Below are 19,723 nucleotides of genomic sequence, written 5' to 3'. Positions count from 1 at the left end.
TTTACAAATTGCCTGTAAGTGGAGCAATTTTAATCTATTACTTTTGAGTTCTGGTTATAACTACAGAAGGATTTCCTGTATTTTATTAGGTGTTATTGTTTGGAAAAAACTGTGTTTTTACTTAACACATTTATCACAGCTGTCACGATTTGGAATTTTCAAATCCAATACCAGTAATTAACTGGTATTATTAATTACCAGTTAATAATACAAATTAACTGGTGAATTTGTATTATCTACTTTGACTCAACTTTCTCTAAATTTCCACATGCTTTCTGTTTTACACATTAAAACAAAATTTTAAAGTTTAATTTCTGTCCTTTTTATGAAAAAAAAAAAAAAGGAAAGAAACTAAAGCTTTGCCACAATTTCCCTCCTGGGAGTCTGACAGTCTCTTTGCTCATTTGGCCCATGAGGTTCAACAGGTTGCATAAAGATAAAACCCTTTTTTTTTTTTTTTTTTTTTTTTTTTTTAGAAAAAGTTGGAAAGACGCTCAAAAAGTGATGTTTTAGATTCCATGTGACGTGTCGTCTTACGCAGCAGACGATTTTTCATTGTTTTTTTTGTTTTTTACAGAAAAGTTTTAGTGATGATGTTAAAATGAGATCATAAAGTAAACCCATTTTGACACTCATTATTTTCACCCAACCACACGACAAATTCAGAAATGTGCTAAGTTTGGTCTGGAATTTGGTCATGAAAGGAATAATTTAAAAAAGATAACCATCAGATCTTTGTCTTCTATGCTATTTTTGACAACACAGCACTTACTCATGAATATTAGAGTCCTGTTTCCTTCACCAGCATTAGCTTACCAGTGTATTTTGGTTCTTTTTCGCGTCTAATTTGAAGAGGCTTCTGTTCTTCTTCTGCATTTGTCTTGTGTATGTTTTAGTCCGCCCTCAGGCGGCTCGTGGACCCTTACAGAAACGCAAAATGCCATGCATCACCAGCGGTTATTGTTGTTTGTGTGTTTTTCAGAGAATTGACATGATCAAGATTTTCTCCACCGTTGCTGTTTGCTATTTGGTCAAACTCAACTCAACTTACTAAGCGCACTGAAAGCACGAGTCTGAACATCGCTAGAAACGGGTGGAACTGTTTGAGTTTAAAGGCAGCATTAATTGGCCGTAAAGCTGCAGCATGGTGTGCAGGCAGTGGGAAGTGATGAGGCACAGTTTAACCAACACTTAGGCTGCTTTCTGTGATGCTGCTCGTGTTCAAGTTTTCAGTCAAACCTTTAATGTTCTGCAACTACAGCAACTTGTTGCCCTTCATTTGTTTTTCAAAGTTTCTCATGTCAAACAATATTAGTTCACTGTTTAGTGAACTAATGACGAGCAGCACGCTTTGCTGCTTAACTTCCTCACTTCAGTGTGCCGCTGCTGCTCCTTAGATTTGGGAATTTGATAACGTTAAACTTTTGTTCATGTCCAAAAGCAGCTATCTGCAAGTGCCTATGCAAAACGATGGTAGCGCTTTATCAGTGTTTAACACTAGTTAGCACTCTGAAACTCTTGCACTGTATCCCAGGAGCAGTTGTTGCTTTTATTTTTAATTATTGATATTTTATCACTCTTTGCACTTGGTTGATGTAATTATGTCTGATCATCCAGTAATGAGATGTTGTAAAACTAAAGTACCAAATTTCAAAATCAAAATAGACCACATACTAAACCCTAGAACAACACTCCCCTCAGGCCTAAGTCTGGCTAAATAACTAAAAATAAAAGACCGGTGTTTATTCTTGTTCAGTCTCAAAATGAACCCCAAAAAATACAATATTCTCTGATACACACTGTTTGAAAATCAGTACTTTTCCTCTCTTTTTTTTAAAACTCTTAAGGGATTTTAAGCCAATTTTAAACTCTCCAAAAAAGCAAATAACAGACCCTAGGTCTCAGTGAAATGAAATAACTGTAAACAACACTTTTTACTTAGTGGCCCCTTCAAAAAATAAAACAGATAAAAGCTGATAATATTTTGAATAAGCCACCCGTTGCAGGCCTGATCCAGTAGTCACTCACCACTGGTCTTCGATCCACAGTTTCTGGTGCAGATAAGGTTCTGATGCCTTGACTTTTAGAAAACAATCCACACGTTTTTCGGTAAAGGCCGTGGGAAACGCAAAGCAATCCACAGCAGCCAGTCTCTCCCTCTCAGCAGGCTCGCATGCCGAACCCCAGCAGCCAGCTCAACGTATGTCCCTTGAATGCACAGAAAACTTGCTGCACTTATTGAGCAGACCTCCAACAAACTCCTCCAAAAGTTGCTGCAGACTCCACGGAGTCTCCACATTGCTTTGGTCTCTCTCCCCTTCATCTCTCCTCCTGGTTAGTCCCGCCCCTTAATGAATCATAATTCAGGAGAATTTTGATCAATAGTCACTGGCAGTGACTGTCTGACGCATGTTTTCAGGAGGTTTAGTTTTTGTGCTAGGATTACTTTATTTTATTAACTGTGCCTAAAGACTTACAGTTGAATGAAATAGTCTCTTTTACTGTATTTAAGGCAACTCTTAATCAGTTAGTAAATACGCTTTATTTTTTTGTACTGTCAAGTTGTATATTATTCCTATTTTTACCATTATGGCTACGTTTCCTCTTTCTTATTTTTCACCCTTTATTATCCATATTTTTATTTTAATTGCGTTTTAATATCTGTAGTTCAGATTTGTAATTGTTGGTGTTGTGCTGCTCCCAGTCTTGGTCAGGTCTTACTTGAAAAATATATACTGCTCAAAAAAAATAAAGGGAACATTTCACTTTAATTTTGTGTGTGGCTCCAAATCCAGGCCTCCATTGGTTAATAAATTTGACTTCCATTGATGATTTTTGTGTGATTTTGTTGTCAGCACATTCAACTTTGTACAGAACAAAGTATTCAATGAGAATATTTCATTCATTCAGATCTAGGATGTGTTATTTGAGTGTTCCCTTTATTTTTTTGAGCAGTGTATTTTTAATCTCAATGACGCGTACCTGGTTAAATAGAGGTCACATACATACGTGCTTTAAGAATAGCTACCTGTACATCACATAAAACTATGAAAAAGTCTTAAAGCAACAGAACACAATATTTTAACAGACTATTTTTGCTTATCAAACTAGTTCATTATTTTCTCTCCCTCTCCCCAAACTCTTGTTTATGCAGTACATTTACGTTTACTTTAGTTTTCAAATCAACAAAAATTTACATTTCCTTTGGAAACTCAAGGAGGTGCAAAATTAAAATTTTGCTTTCTTAATATTTAAGCTTTTATGCATTTAAAGAAATGTCCTTCGATACCTTTACGTACCTATCATATTGTTTTATTTGCATCCTCATAAACAGAGAGGGCCCAACATGAATGGGGGGGGTTGATGTTCACCCACCAATATTATTATTGCCTTTATATAATATATTAGAGGTAACTTAGAGGAAGCTGCAAACTGATAGCCTCTATGAACTGCAATATAATGGGATTTAATGTGGTTTATGAAGCAAATATGGCAGCTGCAGCAGGAATCTGTTGTGTACATCAAGCAGAGGCACATTTTGGTCGACAATTTGATGCCATTGTTGCTAATGTGGAGGACGGTGCACAGCAACTTTGCTCATATTTAAAACACTGAATGCATTCTTTCATTGCAAAGAACTTAGTCTTCTTTGCTGTTCTTTGTGCCATAGCCTGTTGAATGCTGGGAGTTGTAGAGCACGCCCCTTTGGCTCCATAATCCCAGCTGTATGCTCTGAAAGCACACGCGACCTTTGATCTCTGTGGATTCACTGGTATGATGTGAGTTGAGGGTCGGAATGTCGTCAGACTGGAACATCGATAATTTTGCTATTTGGCTCGGCTTTTTCTTCCACAACAGACCAGAGCAGCGGTAACATTGTAGATGAGTCCCCTAATCCATCTGTCCATCCCCCACTAAACAACTCGTAAGAAGAAACCAATAAACTTTAACTTAAGTTTAAGCATCCTAAGGCATAGTCACTCATTCACACTTAGGAAGACCCGTATCAGATCAGCTCCTTGGAGGTAAGCGCCTTTTACTAGGAGCAATCCACCATTTTCTGGTGGAGAACTATTGTCTCACACAGAGGAGCCGTCTCATCCCGGCTGCTTCAGTCTCAGCTACAAGTCGCTCTGGTTCACGCTGAAGGTCATCCCCTCTAGACACCAACAGAACTACATCCACCACTGAAAGTGCAGAGCAAATTCTGATGTAACCGAAGCAGACCAGACTCCTCTCCATGACTGCTCCTTGAGATCCTGTCCATGAACAAACTGGATCAGAAACCAGGTGCAGCCCTGGTGGAATCCAACTCACACTAGAGACAAATTCAAATGTGTGCCAGGAATGCGAAGGCGGCCCTTGATTGAGTTTTACTAGATTGCTCATAAAAGCATCCTGAGAACCCTGTACTCCTGCTACACGCTCGGCAAAATACCTCTGGAGACCCTTGTGGATCGGAGAACCAAACTTCCCTCAAGGGTTCTGCGGTCTGGTCCGCTGTCCCACAGCCAGAAGGAAAGCCACGATGCTGCTCCTGGATCTGAGGTTTGAACGATCAGTCGGCGCCTCATTTCCAGCACCATAAAGCAAGCTTTCCCAGGGTAGCGAAGAAGTGGGACCGATCGATAGTCTGTACACACTGTCCTTTCTTAAAGGAGTCTGGATTAGGGTCTAGTTTCCTTAATAATTGTGTGATGCTTATCTTTGTTTCACAAAAGTAAGCAAACCGAACCTGTTTTCATTCCTTCGTCTTTATAATTGCTGTAGGAAACTTGTTCCTTACTATCTGTTGATACATGAACTCCAGTTGGTTCACAGACACTTTGATTTGTATTCCCACTAACCCAGCTGTTGAATCATTCACAGTGTTTTTGGTTTCATCCATTAACTCATTTCATAAATAATGTACCTTGACCTCATGTTTCCTCACTTGAACTTAAACTGAGCTTAAACAATAGCTTGGCTCACAATTTCAGTGAATTATCTGGATTTTATTTTATTTTTTTCACTATCTTTAAAGCCCTAAAATGAACAGCAACTACACTCTTTAATATTGCCTTGGCCTTATATAATATCCTAGTATTTGAGGGAATGTTTAATGTATTTATACATTGATACCTTTTACTGTAACTGAAGCAAATTAATTTGTATCTGTTATAAAAACGGGGCTTTAAAAAACAGTTGGGAAAATATTAACCTTTTTTCATTAGAGCATATGCCTGTAACATATAAATGATTTATTTGAAAAGTAGTGCCTCAATGAATTTGTTTAGTGATGCATTCACTGACCAAAACAAAGTGGGCTTTTTCAGTGTTGAGGCATTTGTCATTTGATTTGTCACTTTTGACCTACTGATCGCTTATTGGTTGCACTAATTTAGCTTCAGGAACTGCGAAACGAGACAGAATTTGACGGTGCCATTTATCATTAAAGATTTATTCCCCCCGTAGGTCTTGAGCTTTTAGAAGAAGAAATGTGAACAAAGCGGCATCTGTTGATTTTAGCTCTGCTCCTCATTCACGAACAAAGCTTTCCATCTGTCTACAGGGAGAAAAAAAGTGATGAGAAAGATTTTTAACATTTGGTGGAAAACATATTGTGCACAAAGAAAGATTTCTGAAATAAATCATTCATTAAACAGAGCTTGAAGATTTGTGCCACTGACCGGGAATGCTGAAGAGAATGATTGACGGCGGAAAGAAAGGAAAAGGAGGAAGGGGGGGCAGGCAGTGAACTGTTCATCTGTCTCTCCTCCAACACTTCCCTTGCCACTTCTTTTTCCCTCCTCCCTGTTTGTTCTCCCTCTATTTTTTGAAGCCAGAGGAATGTAACACATCCGCAATGTGGTGGAAGTGTTTGTGTGTCGGTGTGCGCTGGTGTGTGCGGCAGGTTTATTTGAGGCAGTGTTTGTGCTTTTGTGTATTTGTCTTCCTTTTGTGTGTGTTTGCTTTGTGGCAGCAGTGGGCGGGAGTGGGGTGGGAGGGGGGAGGTGAGGCGAGCTTGGCGTGTGTGTGAAACGATCGGCAGCCAGTGTCACCATTTCTCCACGTCGCTCCCCACAACACACACACACACACACACACACACACACACACACACACACACACACACACACACACACACACACACATTTACATGCATATTTCATGAAACTTGATCATTCATGTCGGCAGCAGAAGCATTGATAAACTGCGTGTTCATGTTCAGATCATTCCAGATCATGTTGAGTTATCTGAATGCTAGTCCGGGGTGGACGAAGCGCATATCTACACACCGAGAGTCTATAGGCGGCTGCACCTGTGATTGAGCCTCCTGCTGCCTTGTGTCTGAATGATGTGTTTTTATGACTGCAGTGTGGCTCAGACCAGAGGCATTAGAATTGCATTCACATATGGGCGTCTGCCTCCCACACACCTGTGTGTATTGACAGAAAACAGGTCTGGTTTACTCTGGGTGGACCTGTTACACTGTGCAGCCTCAACTTTCTGTTTGGCACAAGAATCGGCTTTTCGTTACATTTTTAGGCTGATAGTTCGGTTGCAAGTGGTGTGCAGCGTTAGAACAGGCCTAGGGGTTTACTAAAACTGTGTGAGAAATTGCATGGTCCGCATTATGTGGCGGCGGCGCTTAAGGTGCGATGCTGGGTGTGCGGACTGCAGCTCTGTCACTTCAGACAGGTGTGAATCTTGGTTGGAGTTCAGACCTCTGGTGTTAAACGACCCCATGACCTGCGTCATTCTGTAGCCAACGTCTCAGGAAGCAGAGGTTAGGGCTGATGAAGTCTCACTTTATCAGGTGAGACTTGTGCATGTTCAAGAGGTAGGATATGATTAATAAAAATAAAATAAAATAAAAATAAAAAGTGCCTGGTGGGAAACATAAAGGATTTTTTGGAGGTGTTGATGGTTTATAAGTAAGTTTGTCTCGAATGTCAAGTTTAACTTGAGTGAATCAACATTTTGTTGTGGCGTTACTGAATATAAGGAGTAGATGGAGACCACCTGTTGCCCCAAAAGATCCTGCCCTTTGCGAAGCTGCATTGTAAATAAGAAATTGTTCCAATCTGTCCTCCTAGGTAAATAAATATTAAATAGAAAAAGAAGAGATCCTAATTTCAAGACTCTTTACCAAACAAATTGGTCCAATTCACTTCAATCTCTAACTCCAGTTTAGTTTAAATTCACTTCCTCCAGTCAAGTCATGTTCATATTTCATCCAGATTCAGGTCCAAGTCTAAGGAGAGGAAAACGCAGCAGGACTTCTTCAGGAGTATTTTCTGTAGGAAAGAAAAAACAAAATGGAGAAAGAAAATAACAGAAATGCAGGGAACCCAGACAGTCCGGAAAACTGTGGAATCTGATTTCAGTATTTAATAGATTCACATAAATATGGAAAAAAAAAGTTTGTTTCTAATTTATATTCCTGATTCCTTTGTCTAAAGGACAGAGAAAATGTTCCTTCCCCCATCCTTTATTTATCTTCCCTGTGCTTCCTTCCTCATGTCCATCCTTCATTATTCCTTCCTTATTCTTTCCACTCTTCCCTCTCTTTTGCTAGAAATGTCTGCCATACGTTCAAAGTGTATGTTTGTATTTTATATATTATAAGAATACACAAAAAATCTGAGAAGTCTGAAAAATTGACTATGGACAAATGTGGAATCTTTACAAATCTTGGGATTTCCGTTTATATGAGCAAGAAAAACACTGAGGATGCTCAATTCAGATTCATTAATTTTTATTAAACTCAGATATTTATGCTTTTTAAATCAGAACTGCATAATATATCGAACGGCAACAACACATAAATTGCAGTATTGATGTGTGCAATGTTAAATTGTCAACACCAGGCATTTGAGCTCATACAGTCTCCACAAACCTTAACAGCCCTCAATGCCAACACTTTACATTTAATGTAAGGAGAAAAACGATGAGGGAAACGATTAGAGGAGAAGATGAGCATTCAATATCATTATTGTAATATTTAGCAGTAGCAAGTTTTCCTCAGAAAACGTCCTATTTAGTAGCTGTCTGCAAACGAATCCTTATTTATAACGTTCTGTTGAAGTGTTAACTAATTAAAAGATCTTCACATAAAATTCATGCTGGCCTACTTGCAGCCTTGTGAATAATCTGGTCGCCATTTTTCTGCTCTGGGTAGTTTAAGCCACTTATAATCAGCAGTACTAAGTCTAGACACGGCTGGGTTCCTGGATAACTATTATCCAAATGCGGTATGTCACTTTTGGCTCCAGTTTTGACTTTTTGTCCGTCATTGTCGCTGCAGAGCGGGTTGAGATGATCAAGGCGGGTTATTAGCTTCTTGCAAGGCTGCATTTAAAATCAACTACTATGGTTAGGAGGCTCATTATTTGCATAGAGTAGTACTTAAAGTTCCCATATAATCAAAGTTGACGTTCAGTCATTTTTAATAAGATGCCTACGGCAGAAATTGTCAGCTACACACAGAGGAAACAACAGAAATCCGTAGGAATCATAAACCCGTTTTATTTAAATAAGCAAATGTTTGTTTATTGCTGCACTCAGACTGATCATTCTTCCTTCAGTGAAACATTTTGTAATTTATTTTCAAATGAGCCAGTGGGGCTAGTTCTGACCAAACTTGTTCTTTTTTAAGCAAACTGGGTGAGGCTGGAACACTTTTGAACACCAGTAATTAATCTAAATCTATATGAAATAGTTGCACGGGGAAGACTTCCTATAAATGCAGAACAGAAATTGTTTTTGCGACATTTGCAGAGAGTGAAAGTTCAGTGTGCATAAGTGGAGCATGATTTACAGTAAACTGTGAATCGTTTGGGGTTTCTGTTCCGTTCAGATTTACTGGTATTATTGCTGCGCTTTGGTTTTAATCACACAGCTCGGTTCTGTGGTTGAACCAGCGTGAGAGGTTCGCTTTACACCTGAGGCACCCGAGATAAAAATAAGTTGACATTTCCAAGGATAATAGTCACAGCAAAGTGCATAAAGCTCCAGTCTTCAGTGTTGTCTCAGAAGTTGAAAGAACCAGGACAAAACAACATAAACCAAACTTTACAGTTATAATATTTCATCTATGGATAACCTCCGTTGACTATGGCTGTTCATTTAAGAACAGACAGGTGGTACAGTCAGTGTCTTCCCTCAGTCAGAAAATGTTTTTGTTTTTTACTTTTGCTACATGTTTCTGTGTAAAAAGCAGCTGCTGTGGTTAGGTCACAGAAAATAGCCCACATATGTCGAGTGTGTGTATATATATATATATATATATATACACACACACACGTGCTTTGTCATTCAACTGAATGCAAAGCACATAAGTTACGTGGCTCATGTGAACATTATTGCATGAAACTGTTTAATACTTTTTAATCAGGCTACATCCAAACTGTTTTGTAAGAAAATGTACATCAGGTGAGATTTCGCCGCTCTTGTCACCTGTCCGGTTTGTTATTGAAAACGAAACGTATATAAAAAGTTCAAGTTTACTTCAAAAGCAGAAATGCAACAACTATTATAAGAACTGATGAATATCTTGCATTGCTTTAAATACATTAGTATAGCTTTAATAATGTTGTTTGTAGTGTTTTTGTTAGTATTTTTTTATGCACAGAAGCATTTAGAGAATGAATGTTCTTAAAAAAGTTTAACTTAAAATAGGGCACTATGTCCTAAAATTACAATATCGCTCGGTGACACTTAAACGTGAGTTTGAAATCAGTTTTATCTTTTAAAATGTTAGTAGTTAAACTGTAAAAATCATATTAAATTTATGTTTATTGAACAGAGTTTAAGGTACTGTCTTTAAATTAAACAATTTGGTCTGGTGAAATGATTCTTCTGCAAACTCTTGTTAAAGCCAAAGGCCAGGTATTTTTATTTATTTCATTTTTCTGTGCTATTGCTGAACCTGCTCCTTCCTACTGTCCCGTGGGAGTTTGGCTCTCAGCCTCATATCAAGTTAGGGAAAAAAAAAACAAACAAAAAAAAAAAAGGAAGCCTTTGAGTTCATTCCAATCCAAAAAATAGTCTTGCTTAAAAAGACCTGTTCATTGTTTTTTCTTGTTTTACTTGTTTGTGCAAAACTTGGATTGCTTTTGTGAACAGGTTGGAAATTTCTAACTTGATATCTTTTTTTTATGTGGTGTGGTTGGGTGAAATGCTGTTCTGTTGGGAACTCTGAGCATGGCTGAGCCTGTTACTTTACGTATTTCTTTGCATTCTTGAAGCTCCTAACTGAGCTGCAGAGTTGAGTATATTGTATGCATGAGTTGGTGTGAAACTTGTACTGCAATAACCGCAATTAATAATTAATCTAAACAGTCAGTTATCCTTCTTGAAAGATTTTTTTTTTCCCCCTGTAAATTTGACAGTTGACCCCTGGTATTTGTGACGGTTCTGAACCATTGCTGACCACCAAGAACTGAAATCCATGAATTACTCGAGAGCCTTTCTAAAGACGCCTGGAGCTGCTAAATTTAATAGCTCAAGCACCAAATCTACCTGAATATACACACAGTGGAAACCATCTTAGCAGACTGTAAAAAGCTAACATCTACAGTCTTCTTTATCTCTGCTCTTGGGCATTCAGCCAATCAGCACTGAGGAAAATAAATGCTGCTCCTCGATTGGCTGCTTTGCAAATGAAGCATTGAGTCTTGGTATTTCTGCTTTAGAATCTCTTAGATTTTCTCTACAAAAAAATGTTTTTATTTGAACTTTGAATTGTGTGTACAAATTGTTATTTTTAACATTCATCAATAATTGAAGCCCTTATTATTTATGGAGTTACATATATATATATATATATATATATATATATATATATATATATATATATATATATATATATATATAATTCAGAAAAATTTCAAAAATCTATTCAGATTATATTACATATTCTCCAATGGTCATCAGTTCGGTCATCACTGCAATCTGTTTCTTTTATATCTTTCAACTAGGAGGCATTAACAGAGATTTTAATTTTAAAATGCCTTGTATTTAATGAATGTTTATTATTTAGGGAGTTTTTTTTTACTCTACTCTAACCCTAAAACTTTTAAGGAAATAAAAAGATAAAATAATACACTAAGAATATTTATGTCAGCAGATTGTTGTGGCTTATAAAATCATAACTCAATAGTTCTTGCAATCAGTAATATAACAATGTTATCTGTGCTTTGTTGTTCCAGTTGTTGGCGACTAAAGCAGAAAGTTAGAATGAGCACCAGCTAGATTCAGAGTTTTCAAGTATGCTTGACTTTGTAATGTGAACGTTTTGCTGTTCTGCGTGTTGTCGAGTTACACTAGGAGTATAACAAGCTGATAATAGCTGGTTAATTAGTCAAGCTTTGTGCTTTAATAACCAACCTGCAGGCGGCCGCTAACACACACGCTGCTCACAGCTTTTCAACTACACTTTTTTATAAAACTGTAATTAGAGTGATGGGTGGTGGGTAAATTTTGCTTTCTGGGGAAGAATGCATTAGCCTTCTATGAGCCAGCTAACAGTCAGTGTGCAGCAACAAGTCGGGAGTAGGTGGTGCCATGAAACTCTGGTATTTCTGATTTTCAACTATAAAAAAGGGAAAGTAAAAAAAAAAAAAATCACCTACAGTCTTTAGGCTTGAGTTGAGGATTTTTCTTTTTACATTTTCGCTTCCCTTTGCACAGTTTGTTTCTTTAGTCCTTTTTATTTTACTTTAAGGTCACGTTGGCTGAGAGGGGCCAGACTGAGTGAGAGTCCAAACCAGTTCCCCCACTTCACTATTGTAAACAAGAACAAAAACTCTGTGCTCGTGTTTAACTGGGAATCAATTGAATGCGGTTAGCTTTTGCTGCTGGCATTTCACTCACACTGGGCTTTTCTCAACGTTTCCCCCCCTAGAACAGAAAAAGAATAGAAATGTCCTTAATTGTCCCACTGAGCGCAGATGCAGGTGTGCTGAGGGTTAATGCTGTCCGATGTGTTTTAAAACTCTGTGGCTCTGCAGGGGGCGATGGACTCCAACACCAGATTAACGATGAATAACAACCTTCTGTCTTTCAAAGTGAACATGTGGGTTTTGTTCTGCCTCCATGTTTGGTTTCATGTGTAACTTAGGAGTACTGTCATTCAGAAAAGGATTCTAGCTTCTTGATTCATTCTAAGATGTTTGGTTGGTTTTTTTTGGGCAGGAAACAGGTGAGAAATAAATTCAAGACTCCAAAAAGAAAAAAAAGAAAAAAAACTTCCAAAAACAAGAATTTTGAATCAAGATGCTTAGACTGAGAAACGGACTGAAACAGAGAAACATTCACGCTTCACAAACCTCTAGGCTGTAAATGAGGAACTCATATTGAACTTTAACCTGTCATTCATTCATTCATTCATTGTGAATGACAACCTGTGAATGACAGGTTAAATTGTATTTGTAATTCTCGTTATCCCTCTGAGTGTTACTGATTGAATTCTGAGCTTTAGTTCTCCACACAGATAGACCGTCTCCACATTAAAAGCGAAGAAGTATTAATTAATTGATTAACTGGTTATAAATTTATGTGAAACTATGCACACGTTATTTTTTGTTGGGCTTTTTGTTACTCCGTCTGATCATTCTCTTTTGTTAACTCTACTCTCTTTGCTTATTTTCTGCAAGTCTGCTTAAAATATTAAAACTTTACGTTGGCGCCTCAGCGACGGTGTTGCCTTGACGACAGGCTGCAGCTAAAGAAAAAAGTCAGGAAGTGGCAACGCTAAAAATTTGAAGTCTGGCTCCAAATGCGAGTCAGTTCTTATGGACCCTCGGGGTAAAATGCCAAACTTTACAGCCAGCTGAAATAAGGCAGGTACAGGCTGGTAAAAAAATATACAGGGCATTAAGCTTTGGAGCAAGATGTTCTGTGAAACGTCTTGTAGATAAATGATGAACTTTAAGTTAAAGCCGAATGTTGGGATTTTATCACACTTACTCAGTGGTTTGGACCATCGATGATCTTGTATCTTGTACTGCTGTGGCTTAATTACTGCTATAAGTGCAAATGACTTTTTTTTGTTCTATGTATTCCACTTAGCAATCAGTCAATTACTAACTCATTTATTCCAGTATTCGATTCATCACAATTAACCGTTTCAGCCGTAGTGGTACATTAGCCTTGAGGAGACACGTCAGGAGTTTATTCTCATCGTTTTTTTCTCCCTCTCTTAGCAAATGGTGATGAGCCTGCGGGTGTCGGAGCTGCAGGTGCTGCTGGGCTACGCTGGACGCAACAAACATGGACGCAAGCACGAGCTGCTGACCAAGGCACTCCACCTGCTGAAATCCGGCTGCAGTCCCGCCGTGCACATGAAGATCAAAGAGCTCTACCGAAGACGCTTCCCTGCCAAAATGGTCTCCCACCCCGAGCTGGCGCTGACCGGGCCGCACCACCCAGCGTCGGTTGGAGTCGTCGGCGGAGGCGGGGCGGCGCTGCCCGCCGGCCTGACGCAGCTGGCGTACGAGGGCCACGCCGGCCACGGCGGCGCTCCGTCGCCCGCTGCCTTACTGCCCCTCTCGCTGCTCGGACCCGGGAAGCACGAGCTGACCGCGCTGACGCACCACCTGCCCACTTCGGCCTCGCTGCACCCGGTCCACCCGGATGTTAAGCTCCAGAGGCTGCCTTTCTACGACCTGCTCGACGAACTCATCAAGCCGACAAGTCTAGGTAGGTATGGAGTTATTGTGGTCTGCAAAGTTTACTTGGCGTTTGGTGCCTTGCATTACTGCTGCAGATATGTGTGATGCACCAACCCTAAGTAGTGGCTTTAAATAAAAAATAAATTAAAAAATAAATGCAATTTTAAAATCTGTGGCAGGCATTTACATTCAGCCTCTTTTTAAATGTGATACCCTTAAATAAAATGCAGTGCAGACTTTAAGAATGTACCAGACTATGCAAGATGCTAAAGATTATTTCAGTTATCGATTATTCTGACGATTAACCAATTAATCAGATTTATAAAAAAATGCCACATTCTGCAGGTTTTTAATTGAAGACCTTTTTTATACAATATTAGAAATACATTAGAAGATGCATATAAAAAATTAAATTCCATTTTTAGATAAGAAATTAAACATTTTATTGCCTAAAGTACAATAACATAGGATTCATTTTGTGAACTCTTGGTCATTTGTAGCAAAGGATGCATCTGCAGCTGAAAAATATTTCTAGCATGAAAGTGTGAAAAGCTCAGCCCTTTCTGCTTGACTCAACATCAACACAGTGTCAGACTGACCTGTTTATTTATTGGGTTAAACAATTAATGACTGGCTCAATAGAAAGTTTTATTTAGAGAATTTGAATCAGGTGGAGTTAAAACTTGAGAAGCTTTGGGTGGAACACTAAAAGTTTTTGTAATCTTAGATCGCAAAAGGTACAGATATTTTTGTGCAGTTTTGGCTTTTTTCTGCTCTGAATATGTTCTTTCAGCAAACTGCCTTTTTGGAGTTAAAAATACTCCCTGTACCAATTAATCAATGACTAAATTAGTCGAAGATTATTTCAATAATCAATTCATTGCGACGAATCGATTCATAATTTCAGCTGTTGTAGGAGTCGGATGTATAAAACGTCTAACTTTGATCTCACAGAGATTCATTAATCATCCAGCAATGGAAGGGATTTGGTTCAACTTCAACTCTGGAAGAATAAGAAATACGGCCACAGTTTTCAGTTTCCTTATTTCACTTGATCAACTCCGACTCGTGGATCCGCTTCCACGTCTGCAAAGCGTTGAGGAAACGCCTGCATCGACTCGTCAACACCACTGCAATATAACGATCGGCAGCTTCTATTCTTAAAATTTTTGCACAGATATTCAATCATTTTTCTGCTCAGAAAACAGCTACAAACTTTTTTTTTTTGTTCCTCCTCCTCACTGTCTAAACTACTTTTTCCAAAATCCATTGATATTTGTGGTTGTAACTTGACAAAAGGTGAAAAAAATAAATAAAAATTCAAGGTGTAGGGAAACCGAGTCCTGCTGCTCAGCCTCTACGTTGCTGCATATCTTTACAGTTTGAGTCCTTTTTTTTTGTTTTTCCTACTTCTGTTTGTTTTTTTCCTACTTCTGTTTGTTTTCTTTCCGTATCTTTTTCATCAAAATATCTCGTGAGCGTGAAACTGACCCAAAAAATATTATCAGAGAGTTTGTGGATATTTATATGAGCGTATTGTTCCTATAATAATCACAGCGGCAGGCAGCGCAAACACCGACATTTGCAGTTCGCCTGTTTGTATAAAAAGGCTCCCTGCCAGCGTCTGTGTCGCACTTCCTGGTAAAATGGGCTGACGGGGCGAAGGAAACTTCTCTCAAGGGTTCAGAATAAACACAAAACACTCTGGGTCCCCTAGAACTGGAAGTGAAAATAGAACCGGGGCTTTTTTAATCCATGAAGCTGAAAGAACCTGAAAGGTCTCTTGTAATTATCGGTCGTGACTGCGGCTGTTAATGTTTATCAGTAAACGAGCGCAGCAGAAGCCGTTTTACCCTCGTAAATGATCGCATAAATATTTTGTCTCAGGCGTTGTGCAGTCGTGTGTTAGGTTTCAGGATGTGCTAAACCATGATTCTTTTGATTTATTTAATTATTTTGCCATGTGAAGTAAGTCTTTCCCCCCCCTAACAGACATGCCTTTTCTCTTTAAAGTGTGTTTTATCTGAAACAAGTCAAAAGGTTTTTCATACCTCATAAGTTGGAGCACCACAAGCGAGGCGGTAAACGGGGTTTTTCCAAAAGGTTTGGTTTCCAGCTGAAAATAAAACGATTGTTGCAGTTTCTGGTCCTCGATCGAGCCGAGTTTAATGGCCATCAGGTGTGAAAATACCCTTCAACTTGTGCAGGTCGGTTTTTAAGAAAAAGATTTTATTTCATTTCATTTGCGACATGTTACGAAAAATATTTAATGCAGAACACAAAGTTGAAAATTTTAAATTAAAAACAGGGACTCGTGTTGTGGCTCTCTCTGACCCAGTCTGAATTTAACAACTGGTAGAGAGTTGTTAAATTCAGACTCCCGTTTTGGTTTTAGTTTGACTTGTACAGTCACAGCTGAAATGTGGTTAGATTTTTTTTGTTGCTGTGGAAAAGTTTAAAACTTTCGCTTTACATCACAACCCAGTTTACTCTTTGTGTAATATCACAAAAGTGTCGACTAATTTTTGCATATTTACAGTCCCGTTATGAATGTGACTGTACAGACATGAAGATAGAAAAGAATAGAATATTTTAGTTGCCATTTGAAGACTCTACAAAAACATGAAGCTGTTCTCCTTGAAGTTTGATGCATAGATAAAAGCGATGTACAAAACCAGTACCTCACACACATACAATGGAGAAAATAAGTATCTGATATACCGCTGATGAAGTTTTTCCTTTTACAAAGAAGGTCTGTAGTTTTTCCCGTAGGTATGTCTCAACTGTGAGAGACGGAGTCTGAGATAAAAATCCAGAAAATCTCACTGTATGACTTTTAAATACTTGTTTCGTGAAAGAAGTATTTGATACAATAGAACAACAACATGTGGCACAGAAACCAGAGGTCAGACGTTTCTTCCTGCAGTCCTCGACCGGGTCTGCAGCAGCGATTTTGCTCCGCTCCTCCATACAAATCTTCTCCCGATCTTTCATGTTTCAGGGCTGTTGCTAGGCAACATGGAGTCACACCTCCCTCCAAAGATTTGATATTGGTTTCATGTCTGGAGACCGGCTGGGCCACTCCAGGACCTTGAAATTCTTCAAAGGGAGCCACTCCTTAATTGCTCTCTGTGTGTTTAGGTCAGTAGCTGTGTTTTCCATTGACCGTATATAAGTGCAATTTAGCATTTAAGAAATAAATTTGATTAATTGAAACACACCAATTTTGGGAAAAAAACTGAATAGTTTTGTCACTGGGTAGTTTTTTTTTTTTTTTTTTTTTTTTTGGCCGCATCAAAATTGGTTTATTTTGCAAAAGTGCAAAGGAAACACTTTTTTTGTATCACACGAGTCACATGATCAATAACCGAATGTTGCCACTGGAAGAAGATGACAGGAAGTAGGTGGAGCATCACGGCGTGTTTTTTTAATGACTTAAGTTGTCAACAAACTTATTCACATATGATTAAAATTTTGATGTTTAACAGGATCACAGAAATTGCAATTTAAAAAAAAATGTTGCAGAATATTGACAGTTTTGTACACATTTGCAATGCAAAGGGGCTGGGTCGGCTACTGACCCCTTTCTAAGTTTAGGGAAGGAGGTTGTTGCCCAAAATCTCACGATACACGACCCCCATCCATCCTCTCTCTCATCTGTACAGTTTACCATAACTGTATGTTTTTTAGGCGCGCTTTGGGAATCGCTGAGAATCTTCTGCTGTCTCACTGCATGAGGACTCGTAGTTTCAGTGATTTTTCATGCTTCTTCGCTACGCTTTAATTCATTACTTAAGAGACATTTCATCTGGGTTTTTATCTTGGTTAGATTTGTCTTCGCATTACATCCGGCAGCCAGCCTGTACTTAGCATAATAACAATCTTTGGGCTCTGGGATATATTGCAAATATATGAAAATGTCTAGATTTTCCTACATTAGCATTTTAATGGAGTAAGAGGCTGGCTTGTGATTAATTTGCCTGCAGATGCATGTACAAACACTGCGCCTGCAGCTTTGTCATCACACCATCCTTCTCCTTTACTTTCCCTCTCTCCTTCTCCCCGTTTCCTGCACATGTTCCCTCCTTCTCTGCCTCCTCTCTCTCTCTCTCTCTCTCTCTCTTTCTCTTTTTCTCTCTCCTCTCCATAGCCATCCCTGGTCGAAATTTGCATGTAGAGTGATGAAATCACACAGGCATACACCTGTGCCTGCAGAACCCACCCTCCCCTTATTTGAATTTGAATCGAGCATTGTCACAATATTTTTGAAACAGACTTTCCGATAAATAATGCATGTGTTGCACTTACTGGTCTCAGAGAAACACAAAAAGATGATTGACAAAGGCAAAAAAAAAAAAACTTACCTGAGAATTACGTCGTTTGATGAAACTACATATTTGTGTTTGCCGGAAGGAGAAGCTTTGAGGTGACGAACCCTTTCGACCCTCATAGCTGAGACCTTCTAAACCAGGTTTAATTCCCATTTATAAAGCAGATATTTTTGCTTTGAGACAGCTGTTCTCTCTCCTACGTGCATCACATTTTTTTTCTTTCTTTTTTACCCAAGAGCATCTCTTCTTTGCTGGTTTCTTGCTCTCTTCCTATTCTTCTGTCTCCTGTTGCTATTTTTTTTTTTTTTTTTTACTTTTATTTTTTGTCCCCCATCTCCCTTATCCTTATTTGCTGCCTCTCTTACTCTGGATTTTCTTTTTTGGTGAAACAATAAATGTCATAGTAGGTTGTACAAAAGTTGGGTAACAAATGAAAGAGCTGGACTGATTTTTGTCCAGCTCAAACTCTGATTCTTTTTTTTTTTTCCTTCGGTTCCTGACAGCAGCTGCTTCATAAATCTGCCCCTTTAACTGGGCGATGATTACATTACTCTTTGCCTAAATTTTAACAACACTTCACTGGTCAGAGGCAGTAATTTATTTTTGCCCCTATAGATGACTTGCACTATTTTCTAAGATATTTCCTAAGTCCCTAAATTGGATTTAATAAGAACTGGGGCTTTTTCTTTGTAGGTTCTAGCTAAGTGGATTCGACTGGAATGCTTCTGGCTCTTTTTTCTTTTTCTTTTTTTTCTTTTTTTTAATATAAAACTGCATTTGTGTCATATGAGCTTCTCTCCCACAACCAATTTAGGTAATGAAAATATGCAATAAAACAACCTCCTGAAGAAAGAAAGAAAAAAAAAATCAAATGTGATGTGTTACGTGAGTTTTCCATGCTAAAACGCCCTCTGCTGCAAACAAACAACCCAACGACTAAACTACGACCGCTGAGCTTAACGCATGTAGAGGAGCGTTTGAATGCTTAATGCTGCGTATATGCATCAAGTTTATAGTTAGAGAAACGCAGCACTCTGTCGGAGCGTGTTCTCAGGTTTCCTGCCTCACACTGATTTGTCTCAATACCTGGGTTTCTTCTGTGCATATAAATGTAGTTATTATCACTCTCACACCATCTTGCTCTTCCCCCCCCCCCCCTCTCTGTGTCATTATCCCTCCCTGTGGTGCAGTCCTGTGCTCTCTGCTGAGTCTTATCACTCTGGGGAATAAAGGTTAGGCAGCCCACAGCTCAGCCCTGCCAGCATCCTCCGCTCGATGGTCTTAGCTCCTCCATCCTCTCCTTGATTACCATGACGACCTCACGGGTTGCACTCTGTCTCATCCCCATTGTTACCTGTCCTTCTTAAAGAAAAATGCCTTATTACGGCCATCATTAAGCACACTCACGATGATTAAATCAGCATATCTTACGGAAAAGGACAAAGGTTTTGAATAAATTGCACGTTTCCCCTCCTTCAAAGTCAACTCTTTTTATTGATTGTTTTTGTGAAATCTAGACCTTCAACCCTCTTTTATCATTATTATTATTATTTTATTATTATTTATTATTATTCGCTAGGATTTTTCTTTTTTTTATTTAGGCTTTAGTCAGCTAAGCAGTCTGCATTATGTCTTATGATGCATGTTATGTGGAACAATCCCCTCAGTGTGTCTGTGAGGTTGAGATTTCTGCAGGATTCAAAAAGAAAACTATTCTCTCACTGACAGTAGAAA

General features: G+C 38.7%; 1 protein-coding gene across 1 annotated transcript in view; it reads left to right on the top strand.

The window, feature by feature from the left end:
- The window catches only part of LOC106924789 (E3 SUMO-protein ligase PIAS1-like), a 61,694-nt gene that overhangs the window by 18,425 nt on the left and 23,546 nt on the right, over nt 1-19,723 (top strand). The window contains exon 2 of the mRNA XM_014998658.2: nt 13,191-13,686. Coding sequence (XP_014854144.1) covers nt 13,191-13,686 — 496 coding nt within the window. The remainder of the gene's footprint in view (nt 1-13,190; nt 13,687-19,723) is intronic.

This window comes from Poecilia mexicana, unplaced genomic scaffold (genome assembly GCF_051168715.1).
Source record: "Poecilia mexicana isolate PSO_F unplaced genomic scaffold, ASM5116871v1 scaffold_3, whole genome shotgun sequence".
Classification (NCBI taxonomy): Eukaryota; Metazoa; Chordata; class Actinopteri; order Cyprinodontiformes; family Poeciliidae; genus Poecilia; species Poecilia mexicana.
The sequence above is the reverse complement of the archived record's forward strand: the minus strand, read 5'-3'. Positions and strand labels throughout refer to the sequence as shown.